Source organism: Drosophila rhopaloa, unplaced genomic scaffold (genome assembly GCF_018152115.1).
Source record: "Drosophila rhopaloa isolate 14029-0021.01 unplaced genomic scaffold, ASM1815211v1 contig_3, whole genome shotgun sequence".
NCBI classification, from domain to species: Eukaryota; Metazoa; Arthropoda; class Insecta; order Diptera; family Drosophilidae; genus Drosophila; species Drosophila rhopaloa.
The window spans coordinates 8,717,692-8,736,584 of record NW_025335123.1 but is presented as its reverse complement, the minus strand read 5'-3'; the positions used below and the strand labels follow the sequence as shown (position 1 = coordinate 8,736,584).

Sequence of the window (18,893 nt, the reverse complement as noted above, 5' to 3'; positions counted from 1 at the left end):
CATTCCAAAAGCGCTCTGCGGAAGGAAATAAACCGATGCTGGACGTCGGTGGTCAGCAAAACGTTTTTCAAATTTAAATGGTAAAGCGCGCGCAAGTCGTTCGCTAACTAAAGCTAAATGGTATGTCACGCGATCGTTGTAAGAATATCGATAATTTAACGATCTAGGTTCATATCTATGATCAGATTTTATCAAAGTTATACACCACGTTGTCCCAGCCCTGGAATTTCGCGGTTTTAAACTTAGCTGAATATCTGATACGAATATTTCCCTGTTGATATTTAGGGTGGACCAAGTCGTTCGCATTTTATACGATTATGCGGTTCGAGTCCGTGCTTAATCGCCAGCCAAGTAATATATAAAAATATTGTTAAATATATCCAATTTACTACTGCCTAAATGAGAAACTTGAATTATGTTGTAACCAAACAACCAATTAAAGACAGAAGAACCGGCCTCCAGATTTAAACAGATACAAAAATGCTCCGAGTAACCAAAGCGTCAAAATATAGAGATCGGTATTCTAAGGGACGCCAAGCCCTAAAATCTAAACCCATTTCGAGGCGAAGTCACATGTACGAAAATATTAATTCTCTTTATTGCGCCAAGGGCGCTCTCCTAGCCTAGCAAAAAAAAAATTGAGTTAAAACGCATCATATTCCAAGTGGTCAAATCTGGGGTTTTGTGCTCTGTATTCTTATCCACATCCGCGACTTCTGCACGCATTTAACTCTCTTTAGGTTATATTATTTAGGATACAAAAAAAAAGAATGGAGCTTCAATAGTTGTCACCGGCTTGGGCGGCTGGCCCAGAACACATTTTATTCAGAACGCAACATCTTCTCCTTCTGGCGCTGCAGCTTCTTCTTGGAGAGCTTCTTCTTGGTGGGCTCGTCGTCGGTGGCCTTGGAGACGACCTCCTCCTTCTCGGTAAGGATGACCTCGACGTGGCACGGCGACGACATGTAGGGGTTGATGCGACCGTGGGCACGGTACGTGCGGCGACGCAGGCACTGGGCGCGGTTCACCTGGATGTGGTGGACGACCAGGCGGTCGGCTTCCAGACCCTTGCAATCGGCGTTAGCCTCAGCGTTGCGCAGAAGCTGCAGCAGGAACTCGGCGGACTTCTTGGGCCAGCGACCCTGCGTGGTCTTCCACTGCTTGGCCTGGGCACAACGACCGACTCCGCCGTTGAAGCGACGGAAGGGCACGCACTCCTTCTGGTCGATGACGGCCTTCAGGAAACGCTGGGCACGACGCAGGGGCATGCGCTTGATGGCCTGGGCGGTCTCATGTGTGTTCTGAAAGCAAATTTAGATTCTATTAGTTGGTGATCAATTATGAGTGCCTACAAGTCCAAGAGAGTAGCATTATTCTGTACCAAAGTTCAGGTAGAGACGCGAGCATTGAAAGCCGACACGCCGCTGTTTTACAATGGCTGGGGGTTGCTTTGGGCACAGCTTTTAATCAGTGATCTTCCATGGAGGGAAAACCTCCTAGTTTAAAGCTGTGCCCATTAGGGGAGTGCCAATATCAAAATGCATATCGAATTGTTAGGCAGATAATCATGACAATTGACCCAAGTAATATTCTTTCTTACTTATTATGTTTGTTTTATCATATATATTCTAGAGAAATCAAGTGGAATTAAGAAAACAAATCTGGTATCTCTGGTACATCTAATTTGTGTTAGGCATTAAGGAATCAACAATAAGTCTTCTAAGGCTCATTTAAAAACAAGAAAGGAAAGCTAACTTCGGGCGGAGCCGAAGTTGATATACCCTTGCAGAATACTCTGTAAATTATATTTTCCAAAATTATTCATATGATGCATTCTTAATACTCATAAAAATCCCAACTTCGTAACTTTAAAAACACCAAAGTTATGGCATTTCCGATCAATCAGTTATATGGCAGCTATAGGATATAGTCGGTCGATCCTTATGAAGTTTGGTAGATCGGATTGTTTGGCCAAAAATAAAACCCATTAAAAATCCCAACTTCCTAACTTTACAAACACCAAAGTTATGGCATTTCCGATCAATCAGTTATATGGAAGCTATAAGATATAGTCGGCCGATCTTTATAAAATTTGGTACGTCAAATTGAATGGCCAAATACAAAACACATAGAAAATCCCAACTTCCTAACTTTACAAACACCAAAGTTGTGGCATTTCCGATCGTTCAGTTATATGGCAGCTATACTATATAGTCGGCCGATCCTTATAAAATTTGGTACGTCAAATTGATTGGCCAAATGTAAAACCCATAGAAAATCCCAACTTCCTAACTTTAAAAACACCAAAGTTATGGCATTTCCGATCGTTCAGTTATATGGCAGCTATAGGATATAGTCGGCCGATCCCGGCCGTTCCGACTTATATACTGCGTGCAAAGGAAAGAAGGGTGTGTGCAAAGTTTCAATTCGATAGCTTTAAAACTGAGAGACTAGTTTGCGTAGAAACAGACAGACGGACAGACGGACAGACAGACGGACAGACGGACATGGCTATATCAACTCAGGAGGTGATCCTGATCAAGAATATATATACTTTATAGGGTCGGAGATGTCTCCTTCACTGCGTTGCACACTTTTGACCAAAATTATAATACCCTCTGCAAGGGTATAAAAATCTTAGAAAGGGCATAATAAAGTTCAAAAACAAACTTTTAGTGGCTATATTAAATTTAAAATCAATTTTTAAGATATCTGTAGTAAACCCAATGAAAAAAGTATGAGAAATAATCAAAATCAACTGGTTATCAGTGAAGCTGCCAATTACTTGAATTGCTACCTAATGATATGAATTTGATATTCTTAGTTCCCCAATGGGTGACTATAAGATGCCGAAGATCTGTGCCAGGCTACAGGTAGAGACTCGCTCATTGAAAGCAGCAGGCCGCTGTTTTAGCAAGGCTGTGGATTCGCTTTGGGCATGCGGATCCTCAGTAGTTGTCCAGTGTGGAGCAACCACCTATTAAATAGGCATGCCGGCACGGGGAACGTTTCCCCATATATTCTATTGAGTTTTCGAGTTGTAGACAAGATTTTAGAAGAGGGCATCCAGAGACTTAGGATGCACTCAGCTGATGAACTCGACCACTTGGAGGTTTCCTCTAGCAGCAATGCAAAAGCGAGATGCTGCACAGTCGGCTGGCATTCACTGATTTAAGCTGCAAACGCAAAATGTCCTGGTTTTTTTTGGGAATCTCACCTTGAAGTGCACACGTAGATTGGGCCCGCGCGCCTTGCACGACTTGGCCACGTTGTCTGACTCGCGTGAGTAACGGCCCATTTTTCAATATCTGAAAGAAACATTAATAATTAGTGAAAACATGAAACATTTGTATAACCAAATATAAGCAATATACGTTCAAATATAATAGAGGCAATTTCTAAAATGTGCAAACAAGAAACATTTAAAAACAAAATACTGATATAACATTGGTGGTAGATTTAAAGAAACAATCTGCTGCCACAAAACAAAATTTTAAATATCTATTAAAACTTTAAGTAATTATTAACAGAGTGTACAGCAGTTTTTAAAATTATATTTTAAAGAAGTTTATTTTTGGACCTTTAAATGCTTATAAAAATAAGTGTTAAAAAACTGAACCAATATGTAATTCTTGTTAATGTTGTTTGGACTTTTGAGAAAATATGAAGTATTTTACATTGAAATGCCACTATTATTTTGACCGCTACTGTGAGATCACACTAGTTTTTGCCCTAAATATTAGGCTCATGGCCCAGCAGTTTTGCAAATTCTATAGGCAAACTGTTTACGCTGCGGTCGTGTAATAATTCCTCCAAAATAAATCTTATTTCAAGCCTGATTTCAGATAGAAATGCCGAACTTAAAGCGGCAATCAAAACACGTGCAAAATGAGCAAGAAAAAAAACCTAACCGACTGCCCATGTGTGTGTGTGGATGCGTGCATGTAAACAACAACAACTAGGTGACTTTTGACTTAAAATACTCTAAAGCTCCTTCAATTTATCCCGTTTCACATAGAAACAGTTAGGTTCAACCATTTGAAGACTTTTAGGAAACACTTTATAACACCTCTCCCTCACACACACATGCACAACTAAACACACATATTTGCAGACATTTTTCACATAATTTCACAGAAAAAAAATAATGTACCATTAAGGCGCATATATTATATTATCATGATCCATATTATGTATTGTTTACATGGTGTAACTTGACTTTTGGCCCGCAGGCCCACAGTAAAAAAATATATAAGAAAAAAAAGGGTAGTACGTTTTGCACGCATTTTTTTGGCCGGCTAACTGGCGGCCTTGATTTACCACCTAGAATCGCTCTGCTAACACAAATTTACACGACCGCAAACGCCTCGGAGTGCCCTGGTTACAATTAAAGAAGTTCGAAGATAATTTAAGTGACAATTCACAGCAAAAAACTCGCGGAGCACATGCACTCACCGGAAACGTGGAAAGAAAAAGAAAGGAAACGGGCAATTCCTAGAGCTGGGTTAGAGCTGTCAAAACATCGCTGGCTCTATCGATAAGACATCGATAGTGGTCATATTCGATACTCTCGGTATCTAGTGAAAACTCGATAGTATCTTATTATCAATTTTTTAAAGGGTTTTAAAACACATTATCTTGTATAGAACAATACCTCTTAATTAAAAAAATAACAGAATATTTTTACTTAAAAATTTATTGTCTATATGGCCTTTAGAAAAATCAACAATTGGTCAATATACAACATCTCGGTTGAAGGGGAATATAAGATGAAGGATTAGTTAGCATTAATATTTAAGAGATTATTGTAAAATACATTTTAGTCGACACAACTAAATTAGCTGATATCAAAACTTAAGCCTCGATAGTATTCTGCAAATCCAATTATGCAATATATCGATACCATCGATTGTGGGTAACAATAGGATATTGCTGAACCTATTGATGGCTTAGCAACTATCGATGGCAAAACATAATTTTCTTTCGATACCATCGATTAATTAGGAGAAGATTTGAAAATCTTAGAAACTAAATAAGTTTTCAATGCAGAAGAAATAACTATAGCACTCCATGATTTTACTATTTAAACTCGAAGCTTTTATAATTTTTTGGACGTGTGGCAACAAAGTTGCCGCTTCAAAGAAAGCTTTAGCATATATTTTTTCAATGGTATGGCAGCATTGCCAACTGATAGTTAATAACTTAATTTTAATTAAATGAGTCGATATATAAAAACAAAGTCTCGGATTTTAAAACAGATGAATTTATAAGAAAGCCAGCAAAATATAAAAAAAAGATTGCTTATTGCCGAAACCCGGGATTGAACCGGGGACCTTTAGATCTTCAGTCTAACGCTCTCCCAACTGAGCTATTTCGGCACTTGGGATCCCAGTTTCCTGGCGACCATCGAGGGATTAACAATACAATAGCGTTGTTCCATTAATCCTGATTTAATAAACTATAGCTTAACAGAATCTGAGATAATGAATGACTTAAAGGTTCATTACTATACATATTAGCTTTTTAATAAATGGAATCTTCCCAGAACTGTGAATAAATTATTTAATTCAAGTGTGAACAATGGTGCATTCACTTGAACCACAATTCACATAGATTTAAAATCAAATAAATTTAGTTTGATCATAAATATTTGTGTCTATTATTGGTCCATATTAATAAGTGGAGAACACTTTGTGTGACAAAATAGAAAGGGCGTTCATTCGGAAAGTATATTTTGGAATATTTTTTCGTAATTGCTTTAACAACTTAAGTAATCATTATTTTGCACATCTTCATAAGCCTGGAAAACTTCAAGTAAACGATGCGGGGCTTGTGGTTTTTGGCATTATGGAAAATAACTAGCACCTGGGGGCAATGTATTTTAATTAAGCGACCCGATAAAGTCGATCCAGGTGGAAGGCATAAAATTAGCTGGACACTAACCGCATCGTTCGTATTGTCCCTTTTTCTGTTACTCATTTATTAGCGCGTTCGTTCTGGACATGACCGTAAAATGCCTGTTGCCAATCGGCCAGAGATCGAAAAAAGACTGCGGATCAAACCGGTCGAGATGGAGGAGGTACCAACCACTTACCAAAAATCCTGCGGCAAATCAGAGTTCTTTGCGCACTTAAGCTGCGCGACAAAAAAGCCTTTATTGTTTTGACATTTGTGTGAATTTAATACTCGCGAGTATTTTTAGAGTCCGTGTACCCTTTCAATTTATTCATGATTCACGCCTAATTGCAGGTGTCTCTCGATCGTTTGGATTTCCATCTCTTGAGGTCAAGTGTCGAGGAACGGAACTGAACTCAACTGTCGCCATCGTCCGGCGTTGCACGTGCCGTAGTCCACATCGCCATCATAAAATCACTCTCAAGGATCCGGTTCCACATACACAGGCACTTAACTGGAGCTGCCAACCGAGGGCTGCCTTGAAGTTAGTGGTTCGTGGGCGTTCAAGCAAGACCATAAAAGACCAAAGACCAGCACTCCCAGAACCAAATGTAAACGAACCAAATCCAAGCGAACCAAAACCAATGCAAACAATGCCCCAACCACCCACAGCTACTCGAACTTGATACTACTACTAGAGCCGCCCAACCACCCACTCAACCACTGAATCACCGAGTCACCGAACCACCCAGCCAAACACCCAACCTCCTGACGTCACAACAGTAGAGCTCTGTTGACCAAGACAGCGCGAAATTAGCATCGAAAAAATCACCCGAAAGACTAAACACCTGCAAGCCAAAAAGCACAAACAACTCGAGAGGCGTATAAAAGTATAAAAACCACCATGGAAACTGGTTCCGAGGGGAAGCTGAGATCTGCGCAGATGGGACTTTGTGGCGGGAAGTGGGGCGGAGGGGTTTGGTTTTGGAGACCGGAGACCGGAGATACGTGACTCAGCAGCCGCCTTTCGTATGCACCGATTTACGGCACGCACATGAGTTTCCTTGGTAATGATAGGAGCCGGCGAATACACAAAAAAATCCCCCCAAATTGCAGTCTCGGACGTCAGGCTTCGCTGGCAACTGGATTTTGCAGCCCATTTTAATGTATTCCTCGAATCCAAGAATCCATCTCAAAACTTAACCCACTGCGACACGTTCGCATAAAGCTCATAATACAAGCATTTTCAGAGTTCTGAAAACAAGAAACTAAAGAAAATTGGCTTGAGAAAAAATTAAATAAGTAATTAAGAGAAAATGCTGTAATTAAATAAAAACCAAGCATTCGTGGAAGATTTGAATAATTTTTAACGAGACTCTAGCAATATGCACAATATCAATTTTTGTACTCTTGCAGAAAGTTTAATAGATTTGATCAGTAGCTAGTAACGTAGCAAAAAGACAATTTCGAGATTATAAATTATAGATTATTTATGATTATAGAAGATTTTTTTAATGGGGGTTTTTAGTCCTAACTTCTCCAAAAAAAAGACGCACACCCGACAGAATGACTGTTTTTTTTTTTTTGAGCTGAGGACCTAACTATAAATTTAAGGTGGATTTCTAAAAATTTATTTTTCCTATTGTTTTTGTGAAAATTCGACGAAAATAAAACTTTTTAGCTGCGAATGCAACTTTATTGGAAATTTTATAACGAATTCAACGATGTATGACATTCCAGCATTGGACCCCTTTTTCCCAGGACTTTGATTAAAAAACCGGAAAATAGAGGTGATTTTTTCTGTCCAGAATATTTTTCATAAGAGGTACCTCATGATTTTTTTCGAAAAATAAAATTTTTTAGCTGTGAATGCCGCTTGATTGGAAATTTTTTAACGAATTTAACGAGTTATGACATTCTAACATTCGACCACTACTTACCATGGTTTTGATTAAAAACCCGAAAAGCAGAGCTGAATTTTTTATCAAAAAACCTTCATGGGTTTTTGCAGCTGAGGACCCAAAATATCAAATCCAGGTAGATTTGGAAAAACAAATTTTTCAGGTTTTTTTTTTGTAATGCTCAGCTATATCCCACGAGTGGGTTAATTAAAGGGGACTTGGGGGTCAGGCCAGGGATCGTCCGCATAACATGGCACAGACAAGCACCACTCATCATCAGCATTCTCGGATCTTTCGGTTCTCTCAGGAGAAAGGGTCGCCCAAAGAGTGGAGATCACGAGGGGCTGCAGAGTGGGGAATCCACGGCAGTCTCGATTATGCGTGGATTTTCCATTGCCGCTAACTGGTTTTCTCTGTGGTGATTCGTTTGTTTTCGCTGGTTTTCAAGAGAACAGCGTAAACAAATCTCTGAGGCGGGATCAAGGGCAGCATGATCACGATCATCAAGCATGCAGTCTAAGATGATGAACCAAATGACCATGGCAGAGGCCGGGTTCTATTCCAAAAAATATTTTTGCAGGCCAACAAACTTACTCAAAAATGCAATAGTTCTAAATGATGGATTTCTTGATTTATTTGGTAATTTGTTGGGTAAAATACTATGTGGTTCAACTATAGTTGTAACCACAACTATCGAAAATATTATTACTGATTTTATGATATATAGTACATTTGAGTGCAAAAAACGAGTTCAATTTTGAGTACATTTTTAAAGTGCCCTACACTCTGAATTTAGCACTGAAAAATACGAAATGACCTAAATTTAAGGAATAATGACCTTAATGATAAGTCGATCTGAATAATTTATGAAAAATTGCCTAAACTGTGTGCATTTTCCTCCCTTTACAGTGAGAGATCATTTTGTTATTTTTTTATGAGTTTTCTCTGAGTGTATGAAAACGTATTCCTTTTGATTTTTATAGGTAATAAAAGTTTTTTTTACTTTAAAAATTTTGTTTTCCTGCAAAGGGTGTACCACTCGATGTAGTTTCTTTGTGGTCATACAAAGCGGTTATACTGCCATATAATTTTAGATATTTTAGTACCCAAACTCGGCAAGCCCATCGATGGGTTACTGTGCTCCAATTGGATGACAATCCGAGAGCACCTGCGGCAGTTCAAATGCACCGCCAGCGGGAAAAAAAGGGGGCACGGCCGGTGAAAATCGGGGATCCCGATTAATCAGTCCTTTGTTCGACCTGCAGATACTATTTTTGGGATGGCTTGTGTTGCGCTGTTCCCGCTTGCGCTTCTTGACTAAGCATCCAAATCGACTTTTGCCCACAAAGAGCACTCGCTCTTTTGCCCGTGCTCTCGGCCTGCCCGACCGCTTTTGCCTGACTGCTTTGCTTTCGGATTGGACTTCTCCCGACTTCGACTCGGGCTGAAACTTTGCATTGTTTAGCCGGCGATGGCAGCGCCGTCGACGTCGACGTCGCCGTCGCCGTTTGGGCGGTTTGGTTTTCCTTTTTAAAACGGCGATGGACTGAGCCGTGTTTTAGTTCTGTTTGCCAAACGCAGCCAACTGGACGTGCCCCAAAATAAACAGCCGAGTCGAAGTCGAAGTCGAAGTCGAACTCGCAGTCAAGTGAAGTCCAAGTCCAGAGCCAATTCCTTCGGTTCGGACTGAACAGTGTGTTTTTGTTGCCATCGAATTGTTTGTTTTGTGTAAGTGTCGTCTGTCGTCTGTTGACTGTCGTGTCGCGTTATCTCCGCTGATGCTGCAAAGATATTGAAATAAATATTAAACGCCTTGACAGCACTCAATTGCTCGCCGACGCGTGCTTGTGTGCAATTAATTTAAATCCATCGAGGGGTACAATAATTCTCGCCAGTTTTTGTGTGTCAGTGCCAAAGCTATCGATCGATCGATCGTCGAACGTACAAGAAACAATTTTCAGCACCTCGACAGAGTGGGAAAGTGTAAGTTAGTCGGGGAATGCATCAGTTCAAGAACGGGGGAACACCAAGAAACCGCAGACAAATTAATCAAAAGATGTGACACAAAAAATTCCAAGAAAAATATTAGTAATTAATCTAAAGGCCTATGGGGAATGCAAACTGAGTAACTCTGTTAGAGGACTGGGTGAAAGAATCATATCATACCCAAAAGAGATGATCGGTAATGGATCCAAAGGTCCAGAGAAAGAGAGGTAAACTAATCCAGAGAAAGAGAGGTAAACTAATCCACCCAACTTAAAATATCCCAAAAGGATTGGAAAATAAAGAGTGTCTTCTCAAGAGATATTTTTGAAGAACACGCAATACGAACATTCAACGGAGGACATATAAGGACATGTTTCCTTTATATACAACACTATAATATTTATGCCTAAGCCCTTCCTTATAAGATTTCTCGAACGAAACTTGAAGTCTTAACGATTATTTCCTAACTAGCCTTACACGTAAAGCTCAACAACCATCAAGTCGACTCATTAAAGATCCCAGGCAATAAAAGGTACTAGTCCTATTGAGATTGCATTCAAATTGATCATATTTAATATTGCCAGCGACCAAGTGCTAAAAGTAAACAATTGTGATCAAGCTTGTATGCAAAAAAAGAAGAAAAAAAAAGTTTAGCTTGTCATTAATAAACGGCAATAAGCTTGCATACTCGTTTGAAATGATTTTGGGGGAACGGGAAGTAGAGAAATAGCCAAAGGCACTTCGGGTACAACGAAAACCATTAAAATTGTGTGTTTGAGCTACATAATATTGACGCAACTCAGTTGCTGTCAACAAATTACGAACGACACTCCCACACCCAAAAGCTAATGAGGCCTGAAGTTTGGACTATCTTATCAGCGGAGAACAGGAAGGAAAACCCGCCGAACTGAAGCAAGAACTGGATCGTACAGAATCCCAGACGAGACAGTCTAATGAATCTGCGAATCGATCGATCGATCGATCGATTCAGTGAGTAAGGTAGCAGGCGGGCAATTTGTTCAAACTTGTTATATACATTTGGCATTATCGCAAAAATTGAAAGCTTGATTTAATTAGGAATTTATTAAGCAAATTCTGGTTATCTCTTAATTTTGACTTCCATTTAGACAACGACACGATTCGTATTTGTTCCCACATCAAAATCCAACAGAATTTCTGGTGGGCGTCTTTCGAAAAACCCCCTTTCCCCTGTATTTGTTTGTGATTACCCCCTCCCCCGTGTTGGGAGGTCATATTGTTGTGGGCAGTCACGAAGATCCGAGATCCGAGATCAGAACGGAATGCTAAAATCTATAAATATATTATGGAAGAGTTAAAATTGCAAATGAACACGGGCAATTGCATAAGTGTGTCTGATTTTGATTAACATTCCCTTTTTCTATAATTTATATGAGCTTTTTCAATTTTAATAATGGCATGTAGAAGGCCAAGTTGCGATCTCCCGATTGGGAATTCAAAAAGGCCGTCCCAATCCAATTATGGGTAAAGTTGACAACATTCTAACCTTTCCCTATAGGATCACATCATTTCTTTAAGTTCTCTTTTATAATAGTGCAATCAATTGTGATCGAGGAATGCCAGATCTGTAGCTGAACAATTAGAAAGGTTGCTCAGGTGTCGCAGATAATTAATTTTAATTGATAACTCTCTCGGCATCCAGTTCGCGAATTGCTTAATTGTTTGACCAGACCACTCTAATTATGCCGCCAACCAAATTACGGCCCAGAATGCCGGCCATCTGGCATCTAGAAGATATATGTAGCAGCTGGGAGATATTAATGACTAATTTATTGCCCAATCTATGACTAGGGCCACTGTAATTAAAAATAATAAGCAACCCACTCATTAGTGAATGGGGTTGACTAACCATGCTATTCCTTGCAAAGCATCAAGATCTTAAACCACCCAGGAAGTAGATCAATTCTTTTGATGGGTATCTCTGTAGTCGAGTCTGCATCCCTGATATCGTTCGCTTGATTTGCATTTGTCGAACAAGCGGAGACGATGTAATTGCCCGTAATTCGGGTTATACAGTCCGGTAGCAGTCATTTTTTAGAATCCCCTCGAGATTGAGCAAACAGAAAGTCCGAGATACATTTTGCCCCAGATGATGATTGGCAACTTTGCCTGTAGTGCACGCGGATTACATTTTTTTTTTTTAGTTGTGGTCACTGGTTTGACCAGCCGGCCGGTACTCGTATTAATTTATGCTAATAGCGGAACGGTTTCATCTGTCCCACTCTCCGGGAGCCCTCAACCGAAGGCCCAGGTTCGACTTAGATCGGTTCACGTGGGCACGATTTGCGGATTCATAACCGGGCCTTTCATTAGCATCTGGGATCAAGAGTGCAGCCGGTGACACCCCCGCCCACCTGCTTCCCAGTTGCCAGGTGCGACCGCTTGGGCATTTTGTAATTCATTAAGATCAAGTTCCGAACACCTGCTCCCGGCCAATCGACACTGATTCATGGGCAGTTTATCTTCGACATGCCATATCCTCAAGCATAATTTAGGGGCAGTGTAATCAATTCATTTCTGAATCAGTTCTTAGTGATGTTCTTTTAGTCAATTTATATATTGTATTTGCCTGTTTTAAGTTTTATTTGTAGTGATGCATATATGGGCATTTTATATAGTATTTATATTGTTTGTTATAATCATGGCCATTTTTTTTAAATTAAAGTCAGTTTTTAATTAATTTTAATAATATTGTATGTCAATCGTTTAGATAAGTTGAGTTTCTATGTTTTTTAAAACAAAAATTTCGTTTTAAGTATTAGAGAAATCTGGGGTATACTTTGCAGAAAATATTATTCTTAAACGATGAATTTTATGATCCATCCCCTAATTAGTATATTTGTATGTTCCGACTGATTAAGTTTTATGTCCGTTTATCTGCATTACTTTCTCCCCCTAAGTTTACTTTGTCCACACTAGCTTTTATTGATCGACTTTCTTGTGCAGCTTTAATGACAATGTTTCCCAACTTTTGTAAGCTGGACTCACAGACATCCAGCATTTCTTCAGGTGGCGTCGGTAGCACTTAACACACGGTTCATAATGGGAATGCAAACCATGTGATCGCCTGGCACTTAGCGGTTGCTAACTGACCACACTCAACGGCAATTCAGCGGCTGATGGCTTCATTTCGACGGCGAGTGCCATGAATAAATCAAAAGCCCAGACAGAATCCAAGGGGGCGTTGCCTAACGAGCTGCAGAATTGAAATGTTCACACGGACAGGTGTCAAGGTCGAACCGTTGGCTACGTCACGCAATCTTAACTGGCCCTACAAATCTCCCTCTTCTCCCACTTCTCCCACAAGCCATTCAATTTAACTAAATGACTGATAATTGTGGGCGAGAAATAAGAGACACCTGCCATAAAGGCCTAGCCAATAAATTAAGAATTTTCATTCGCAATTTATTTAAAAATCTAAAAATCAGCATCTGACACCCCCCCGTCCACCCCAGAAGCCGTTCATAATTGGTGGCCAAGTTAGCCTTGACTGCGGTTGCAAGTCGGGCTGATAAACCGCATTTTGAGCCAACTTAATACAATTGTATAATGTGTATAATGTGTAATGGGCATGCTTGAGTGCCGGCCATTTGTCTGTCAGTCTGTCCATTCAAAGTGCTTTGCATAGACGTCTAAAGAGGCTTATTAGGCGCGGGCTAATCGAATCGGGGTAAAACTGTGCTCAATTTAATCTTTATCGCCAGCTAGAAAGTTCCCAGAAGTACTTAGTTTTAATTGTGAAACCCATTCAGATTAAACGAGATTTTAATGGCAGTTTAAGGCAGTCTGAGGAACTGCCACCCAGACAAGCTGAGTAAACGTGGCGTCGCGCCCACATCCGAAAATCTATGCGCATATCGGATTCGGATATTCGCACATTAGTCATGCACATGTCCAGTTTTCCATTCGATTCGAGGCAGCCAAGCCTGACCGTTCTTGGTCTAATCTTGTCACGAACATAAGCCAAGTCGATGCTGTAATATCGGGGTTCTGACATTCTAACATCGGCCTGTAATTTCGCATTGCGTGATATTGGGGGGAGGGGGGGAGGTCAAAGTGGAGGTGTGTTTAGAGCATAGACTTATGAGGGCCACCCTCCAAGCAGTTGGGTTCCAAAAGCAGACTGGAAACGCAACTTTAATTTAAAAAAAAATAACAATATTAATTGGTTTTGGTAATAATTAAATGCAAATTTGCAGTTTTATGCTTTGAACAATTCCATTTTTCACCAATTTTGCATTGTCCGAAAGACATACATTTTTCCTAGAAGTAGGTTCTAGAGTTTAACGCTTCAATGAGCATGTATTCGATAGTATAGTCAATTCACGAACTGCAAATCCGATGGCCTTGCCAAAGAAAGCGAAAGAGGCGAGTTTCCCCAAGGGGGCTTTCAGCAAGTCACGTTTGGTCGGGGGTCCGGTTTTTGGTCTATTACGCCTGGCGCCTTGGCATTGGACTAGAAATAGAGAACGAGATTTACGACACGCACTGACGGATGTGGATGTGGATGTGGATGTAATGCATGGCCAAGGCTCTTATATCAACAACTGCGACGTGCCCGATTGAGAGTTAAGCGCTTGCGCTTAGGATCTCCATAAGAATTGCTTAACTATTTTTAATTCAGTCATCGGACAATAGGCCAATGTCAAGGTCGCGTCTTGGTATTTCACTAAGCCGACAACAATCACAAATAATACACCGCTTCCTGCATCGAATCTGCATAAAACGGCAAACAAGACTCACGTGTGAGCTTTAATAACCAAAACGGTGATACTCTTATTTATGGCTCGATAAATGTCAACAGCGCATCGTGAGGCGATGAAGGCTAGCTGTTTTACAATAGCCCAAACCGTCAATGGTTTAATAGCTATTATTATTAAAATTGCACCGAACATTAGGCGTTTCGAAACCAGAATGTGTTAAAGTTCGAAGGCGGTGAGTGCGGAATGGGAAATAAACACACAAAGATGGAGCTCTGTAAACGTTTAGAGTTTGATTCACGAACATGAATCGATGCCCAAACAATCAGCACACAAGACAAGTCAATGCCTAAATGGTAATAGAGAACAGCTTTGCAATAGCCTGAGCGGTCAATACACCGAGCATCCGCATTCTTGAGGCCTTTTGTTCCACCGCATATCCGTCGGATAGCAAATGGGTCTGGCCACTATTTTTCCCCCATGTTCTCAGTGATTCTTTAGCCTGACCTTGGCGATTTTGACAGCGCAGCAATTGTAAGACATAGCCAAAACAAAAAATACAAACAGCAAAGGTAAATTAACTTGATTGATTAAAGGAATTTCGGTACGCATGTTGGCGGGGCGGGCGTTTTGGCTGTCAAAAGCCAAGTCGGTGCCCAAAAGCCGAGCTATAGTTATATATGTGCGATCGGCAACCAACAATGATTATTATGAAGCTTGGTTAATGGCGGTTTGCCAAAAATTAATTTGCCGTCTGCGAGAATGGAGGGAATAACAAAAAAGACAAATTGATTTAGGCACTTTGCATGGTACAGTAGGTGAATGTTTTGGATTACTCGAACAGAGGAGTTTGAGAACCCCTTCCCACTTCCGATTCCCTTGAATGATAAGGTCACCGCAACAGCCAAAGTGGGTAAAAATTGCTGCCCAAACGTAATATTCTATAATAATCTTGAAGATTATTAAATGGTTATTCGTTTATTAAAATGAGGCCTTAATAGCATTATTATATTAATCGATCTACTGGCAAACTAGTACTTTATCAGGTTAATGGTGAAATGTTTTCGATCTTTATTGTCACCACCTGCAGAGCTCCGATTGGAGATCATTACGTCTGCCAAGTATCCGGATAGTGCTCGTTAGATACCGCCTTTCCCATCACGTACGCGTAGTTGCCTTCACTGTCGTTACGCTGCGAGGGAGAATTATGGACATTGTGTTATGTTCCTTTCGAAATTCCAGTCACGACAGATCAGGCAAGTGCTATTGCGAGATTGCATTATGCAGCTGAACTCATTAATTAAGTGCCCACAGATTATTTGTCATTATGTCGAGGCACTTGATTATTTTATTTCTCCACTGTTTTGCTTGATGTTTCTTTTTCCCCACTCACAGTGCAAATAAGAAATGTCGGTGGTGATGGTACCGAATCGGAGCGGGGTACAGATAGCTGCCCAGTTTAAATTACCAATTGGTGGCTTGTGTATCTTGTTAACGATTTTCGATTGCCTGAATAGAATGCAGATGCAGAGACTAATAAGCACACTATCTCATTATCTCTCCCGCAGTCAACGGCACCAAGATGATACCAATTCTCGACAAACTGAGTGGGTTCTACAACTCCTACGTGCTGGCCTTGCTCACCATCGGCTACATCCTGGGCGAGCTTGGCCACTATCTGATCGGCGTGACCTCCAAGCAGACGGCCATTGAGTTGGACTACGGTGATCATGCCTGTCAGCAGAACACGTCGATGTTCAATCGCCACGAGCTGCCCACCCAGTGCTCGGCCGTCGGTAACGAGTCCAGCTGCTACGCCCTCGACTTCAATGGCACTGGCTACTGCGAGTGGAACTACAATGGCCTGGGCATCGACTACCAGATCCTGGCCGGTCCCACCTTCATCCTGATCTTCACCATCGCGGGCGTATTCATGGGTTTCGCGGCCGACAAATACAATCGCGTAAAGATGCTGACCGTGTGCACTGTGATCTTTGGCATCGCCATGATCCTCCAGGGCACCGTCAAGGAGTACTGGCAACTGGTGCTGCTGCGCATGGTGATGGCCGCCGGCGAGTCGGGCTGCAATCCCCTGGCCACGGGCATCATGTCCGACATCTTCCCGGAGGACAAGCGAGCACTTGTCATGGCCATCTTCAACTGGGGCATCTACGGAGGGTATGGCATCGCCTTCCCGGTGGGCCGGTACATCACCAAGCTGAACTTCTGGAATCTGGGCTGGCGCGTTTGTTACTTGGGGGCCGGTGTGCTCACAGTGATTATGGCCGCCCTGACGGGAACCACCCTGCGAGAGCCGGAGCGCAAGGCCATTGGTGAGGGTGACCGACAGACGGCGAGCGGAAAGCCGGTGAGCCTGTGGCAGGTGATCAAGAACCCCGCTATGATAATGCTGATGATTGCCGCCTCCATTCGCCACTGCGGCGGCATGACCTTCGCGTACAATGCCGACCTCTACTACAACTCGTACTTTCCCGATGTCGACCTGGGCTGGTGGCTCTTTGGCGTCACCATTGGCATCGGCAGTGTGGGCGTGGTCGTCGGCGGGATTGTATCCGACAAGATTGTTGCCAAGATGGGCATTCGGTCACGCGCCTTCGTACTGGCTGTCAGCCAGCTGATTGCCACATTGCCGGCCTTCGGATCGGTTTACTTCGATCCGCTGTGGGCCATGATCACGCTGGGAATGAGCTACTTCTTCGCCGAGATGTGGTTCGGCATTGTGTTCGCCATTGTGGTGGAGATTGTCCCGCTGCGCGTTCGCTCCTCGACCATTGGCGTCTTCCTGTTCGTGATGAACAACATCGGTGGCAACCTGCCCATCCTGGTGGATCCCGTTGCCAAGGTTCTGGGTTACCGCGGATCGATTATGATCTTCTACGCTGGGTTCTACGGCATCAGTAATTCCATATTGCCATTTCTATATACCAACATAACTCATGGCTGTCCTTCATTTCAGGTTCCATACTCTTCTTCATCACCTGCTTCCTGCTGGAAGGAAAACCGGATGATGCGCAGGAACCGGAGTCGCCAAAGAGCCATCCGGATGCCGTGCTCAATGCTCGCCACATGCACGGGCACGACAACTCCGTGTTCTCCGTGGACGAGACCCTGCCTTCCAATGGACGTCCCGCCCAGCTGCCGCAGCACCTGCAGATGTCCAGCAACGGATACGACAAATCCCAGCATTCTCCGGCGCGACAGAACGGCGCCGAGAGCAGTAGACTATAGATTAGCTTAAAGTCCGGAGTGTGTTTTTTTTTTTATTAATTACTACTATTTTTTATTTCGTTTGGGGTGTTTTGACACTGGCTTAAAATTCGGCTAACTGACTTGATTTATTACATGCTTACAATTGAAATAGTACATTAATCTATGAATGGGTGTACTAACCTAAGAAGCAGTTTTATTTTGATAGTAGTGCGGTGCTGCTCCACCAACCATTGGATTTTCATAAATTTGTACTACCTACAAAATTGATCTAGTTAGTCAACCGAATTTCAGACAAGTGTCGTTATACCCTTAAACTTAGTCCTAAGTGAGGAGAGATGTGGGGAGTCGTAATGGCGCGATTCCCTCACACCGTATTTTTAGCGCGATAATTGTGTACTTAATTCGGCAGGCGATGACAAGTGTACAACTTCAATAAAGTGCTGTTTTGTTAATATCAAATTTACTAAACACTCGCGGTACAATATATTTACCCATTGTAGAGGACCCACAAGGTCTGCTAGTTCCTCTCTTTTTTTCGCTATTGGCAAGCTTATGTGTATGTGGCAGAATCCCGATGTCAGTTATCATCCTCCTTTTTGTTAAAATTTTCTTGCAGTATGACCGTTCTCAGTAGTGGCGCAAATACTGGCGATTATTTTTGGCTTTAAAACACCAGCAGCTATAAAAGTTGTTACACTTGAATTACCTAGAAATGTCGCACACATCGTTTGTGTTATTTTTTATTTAACATTCATTTTGTTTACTTGTCTGTTTCCTAGTAAGCCTACAACTATAGATGTGTAATGTTATGGTAAGTTATGGAAGGCTCTTACAAAAGTTTGAATTACAAAAACAACAATTTTTTTGCAGACACTTTTTTATAAATTGTATCCTTGCGGGGCTATTAATTAACCGATTAAGGATAACTTTTTAAATATAGGTATCCATATACTCTTTATCTTAAATCGTAGAGCGGTATTCACATAAAAAAAGCTCTGATAAACCTCATAAAACTTATGTGTTTTAAAAACTCCAAAATCCTTTGCTTTAAAATTCATCTATGTACGAGTCGTAAAAAGTTGACGTGAGGACAGAAGTGTAGATCCAAATTCATTCGTGCCCTAAAGCTTGAACAAGCTAC

At 41.5% G+C, this 18,893-nt stretch overlaps 2 protein-coding genes and 1 non-coding gene across 4 annotated transcripts; 1 reads left to right on the top strand and 2 right to left on the bottom strand.

Moving 5' to 3' along the window:
- Window positions 1–658: 658 nt before the first annotated feature.
- Window positions 659–3,314, bottom strand: LOC108040138 (60S ribosomal protein L17). The gene is made up of 2 exons (XM_017117434.1): window positions 3,218–3,314; window positions 659–1,301 (listed from the first exon to the last, which is right to left on the bottom strand). Exons 1-2 carry the CDS (start codon window positions 3,296–3,298, stop codon window positions 822–824), a joined length of 561 nt encoding a protein of 186 aa, XP_016972923.1. The 5' UTR covers window positions 3,299–3,314; the 3' UTR covers window positions 659–821.
- Window positions 3,315–5,305: 1,991 nt separating this feature from the next.
- Window positions 5,306–5,378, bottom strand: Trnaf-gaa. The gene has a single exon. It is a non-coding gene; the product is annotated as a tRNA-Phe (tRNA).
- A 3,976-nt stretch (window positions 5,379–9,354) lies between these two features.
- Window positions 9,355–18,220, top strand: LOC108040137 (putative metabolite transport protein HI_1104). Of its 2 annotated transcripts, none has more exons than XM_017117432.2 (3): window positions 9,355–9,524; window positions 16,090–17,439; window positions 17,499–18,220. In XM_017117432.2, exons 2-3 carry the CDS (start codon window positions 16,104–16,106, stop codon window positions 17,768–17,770), a joined length of 1,608 nt encoding a protein of 535 aa, XP_016972921.1. In that variant the 5' UTR covers window positions 9,355–9,524; window positions 16,090–16,103; the 3' UTR covers window positions 17,771–18,220. The 2 variants fall into 2 exon arrangements, with proteins under 2 accessions (XP_016972921.1, XP_016972922.1); XM_017117433.2 differs by lacking the exon at window positions 9,355–9,524 and adding an exon at window positions 9,551–9,779.
- Window positions 18,221–18,893: the final 673 nt, after the last annotated feature.

Excerpts from the sequence above, each read along its gene's own strand:
- LOC108040138 (XM_017117434.1), bottom strand. The coding sequence starts at position 3,298 with ATGGGCCGTTACTCACGCGAGTCAGACAACGTGGCCAAGTCGTGCAAG. Across the intron at positions 1,302-3,217 it reads ATCTACGTGTGCACTTCAAG|AACACACATGAGACCGCCCA; the intron begins GTGAGATTCCCA and ends ATTTGCTTTCAG.
- LOC108040137 (XM_017117432.2), top strand. The coding sequence starts at position 16,104 with ATGATACCAATTCTCGACAAACTGAGTGGGTTCTACAACTCCTACGTG. Across the intron at positions 17,440-17,498 it reads CGCTGGGTTCTACGGCATCA|GTTCCATACTCTTCTTCATC; the intron begins GTAATTCCATAT and ends CCTTCATTTCAG.